Source organism: Anarrhichthys ocellatus, unplaced genomic scaffold (genome assembly GCF_004355925.1).
Source record: "Anarrhichthys ocellatus isolate YVR2014 unplaced genomic scaffold, GSC_Weel_1.0 scaffold27, whole genome shotgun sequence".
Taxonomy (NCBI): Eukaryota; Metazoa; Chordata; class Actinopteri; order Perciformes; family Anarhichadidae; genus Anarrhichthys; species Anarrhichthys ocellatus.
In genome coordinates this window covers 458420-461865 of record NW_022280057.1, presented here as the reverse complement: position 1 = coordinate 461865, position 3446 = coordinate 458420, and the positions used below count along the sequence as shown (strand labels likewise).

The 3446-nt window shown below is 43.8% G+C and overlaps 1 protein-coding gene across 4 annotated transcripts in view; it reads right to left on the bottom strand.

Annotated features, from left to right (window-relative positions):
• The window catches only part of atp8a1 (ATPase phospholipid transporting 8A1), a 92782-nt gene that overhangs the window by 5322 nt on the left and 84014 nt on the right, over positions 1 to 3446 (bottom strand). For all 4 annotated transcript variants that reach the window (XM_031862722.1, XM_031862724.1, XM_031862725.1 and 1 more), the window contains 2 exons: positions 1813 to 1901; positions 1373 to 1465 (listed from right to left, as the gene is read on the bottom strand). In XM_031862722.1, coding sequence (XP_031718582.1) covers positions 1373 to 1465; positions 1813 to 1901 — 182 coding nt within the window. The remainder of the gene's footprint in view (positions 1 to 1372; positions 1466 to 1812; positions 1902 to 3446) is intronic.

Below are 3446 nucleotides of genomic sequence, written 5' to 3'. Positions count from 1 at the left end.
GTGTGTCTCTAGATGTGTGTGTGTGTGTGTCTCTAGATGTGTGTGTGTGTGTGTGTCTCTAGATGTGTGTGTGTGTGTGTGTGTGTGTGTGTCTCTAGATGTGTGTGTGTGTGTGTGTGTGTGTGTGTGTGTGTGTGCGCGCAGCCCGCTGGGTCCGGGACAGTGGCCAGACTCGGGGATCATTTTCAGCCAGCAGGAGATCTCACACTGATCTGCTCCATGTTGGTTCCTGCTGCAGGCCTCAGGACCCAGAGAGCAGAGCAGACCCGACTAATACGTTTTTATATATGGCTTTAACATAGGAGCTCTAAAATGAGATATTTACTTTTTGGGGGAGACAAAAAAAAAAAATCTACTCTTATGACATGATTACTGACATTACAGTCAAACTCCTGCAATTTAGCAGCAATTTGAGGATTTCCCTCCTCCACATAGGAATATTTTTGGCAGCGGAGCCATGAGTATTTATGAAATTCTGAGGGATTTGCGAGGTCACAGATGATTCTTCCTCCAAGCTCGACTTAAGACTCTCAAAATGTTTTATATTTTCTGTACCAAAACCAAGGCATTGACTGTGTAGCCCTGATAGGGTTGGGCCATATGATGATATATACAGTGAGATGGTATACATTTGCCATTAATTATGCCATTCATAACTCAGCAGCTCCCCCTTTGTAACTCTCAGGCCGTTGTGGGCAATGCTGCAAATCAATGAGAAGAACTGTATTACTAAACGTCATGTGGCATACTCACTGAAATTCATCCCAGTTTATTTTCTGTGAGACACGAGCAATTTGCCTCACAAGGTTTTGTGTAATATGCGTTGCTACATCAACAAGCTGCGCTAAGTAAAGAGAGGGACCAAAAGTGGAAAGATTTGAACCTAAGCAATACAGCGGTGGGACAGAAAGTTGGGCCTTGAGCAGGTGAGGAAAATGTTGCAGTCAAGCCGTAGAGGATGAGATGGGACAGATTTACATATTAACAACTTGAGAGCGTTCACAACATCGGACCACTCAATACAGTAGGATTACAGAGTTAGTCGGGTAAAAAGCGCCTGATAGGATAGATCAAGATGTTCTGGAAAAGTCAAAACGCTATTTACAAGTCAAACTCATAATTTCAATAACTCTGACATAAATGTGTTCTAAATGTCTTTGGCGGAGAAGATGAATATTGTAGTTTCTGTGATCCTTTTTTGTGTGTCCCATGCCTCAAAGAATAAATCGCTGTCGATTACAGCAACCAGTCTCATTACTTTACCTTAAAGGGTCATTTTTCACAAGGAAAATGAATTTGTCTCACATCAATAAATGTAAAATCTAAAACCTTAAAACAAAGATACAAACAGTAAAGTGATGTGTAACTGTACCTCTTTCCATGCACCACCGCTCCAGGGTCTTTGGATAAAGCCTCGAGCTCCTGCACCTCATCCACCAGGGTCTTGAAACACACCTTCTTCACCCTGTAACAATATTTAAGACAAAATCATAATATGACAGACGTTTAACATGATAGAACTTTCATAGACTGACATTAAAATAACCCATTGGTTGATTCAAACGGCTTTGAATACATCAGCTAATAAAACTTCTAGCTTTGCAAATTGCTCCCGACACCTTGAATCTGCTGTGGGCAGACGTCAACCAGACCCGGGGCACACACAAACATTTCCCATGGAGCATGGTATAGGTATATAACAATTTTGGGGCAGGAATGTGTTCAGGAGACAGGAGAGATTCCGGAGGAATGTCCTGTATCGGATGTGTATTGGAGTGATGATGAGCGAGGAAAGCTTTGGAGGAGACTTACACTTTGTAGGCCACGTCAAAGACCAGCGAGGTGATTGGGATGAAGACCAGGCCCATCCAGAAGACCCCCGAAGAGAACATCATCTCCGCCTGTCACACACACACACATACACTTACTCTCGGGTCACTGTAGACAATGCAGAGTTCAACACTTGATCAGATGAAAAGAAGAGCTTTTTAAACACCTGATAAAGAGCAGCCATTATCATCCTCTGCAATGGCACATAATGAAAAACATACATGACAAAGGCAGCCCAGAACAAACACTAACATTGTGGAAATAAAGAGGAGATGGCTCCAAAGAACTTGCTCAAAGTGGGTTAATCCTCTGCGACTAAATGATACCATGTTTTTGTGTGGATCTCCTTCACCTCTCAGCCCTTCGGGGCGGAGGAAGTGCCTGTGAAGTATTTTGACAGCGGTATCTCTTTCACAGGAAAACAGCTCAACTGCTTTCTGCATTGAGAGCTGCCGTCAATATGTCACAGGAGACACAGCACCGTCATCGGAGGTCTTATAACGATACATTCAATATAACGGCCGCGCTGTGTACGAGGGTGTCGATGACGCTTCAGAGCTGTAATTATCGGAGTTTAAGACTCTGGGAGCGAGGGGTCTATATTTCTCTGGTTCCGGTGTAGCCGGCGTATTCTGGGCCAAGACTTCCTTCTCGTGCGCTGCTCCTCGTTTACGGTCCGATTAGCAACTTGAGTCGAGAGACGACGTGTAATAACGGGTTGTTTTACAAGTAGCCAGTTTACAAGCTTGTTTTAAACCAACAAAAATCGAAATCATCGTCAGACAATCGATGGTGGGTTCCAAGATTATATTTCGGCCAATGCATTCACACAAACTCTTTACCGGTTTACCTCTAAAAAAAACCTGTGACCAAAGACGTGGCCAACTTTACCATTGTGTAATCGTTATGTTGGGTAGGAGGTCGACTGTCAACCTCAGCCCCCAAAAACAAAACATTTTTCTTGTCGACTACATCTCATTATTCTCAGACAAGTTGAATAAAAGTTCACAGACAGAGATGATTTTCTCTGCTGTCACGTAACTCTTCTGAATTACAAACAACGAGCTGATGTTTTTATTTTTAACGCAGCGTGGAACAAATGTTCACACTGAGCTCATGAGCACAATAAATCTACAAATGAGACAGCCGTGATCCTCACTGAGACTCATTCATCTTGCTGAAAGAAAAACACATTTGGATGTGACTGAAAACAAGTCAGGCGTTTGAAGGAAATGCTTCTCCTCCGTACTCCGTCATTTGTAGGAAAGAAATATGCTTCATTAGTAGCAGACAGTCGCCTGTGATGATTTAAATTAAAAATCACAAAGCGGTGGCCGTGTCGGGAGGTTGTGTTGGGTCCAAAACGGAGCGGAGACGTGGATCGTCTTTCGAGGGTGAAACAATGTTTTCTTTGGCCCGCTGCACTGAAACCATCCGTCATTACACGTCGAAGTGCAAAACTCGCAAACTCGCGCTCCTTGCATTGTAATGTGCCACTTGTTTAAACTGCTGGGGCCCCTCAACAGCGTCCTTCCTGTAATGTGACACAGGCAGGGCCCTTCGTATGCGCGCACACACACACACACACACACACACACACACACACACACACACAC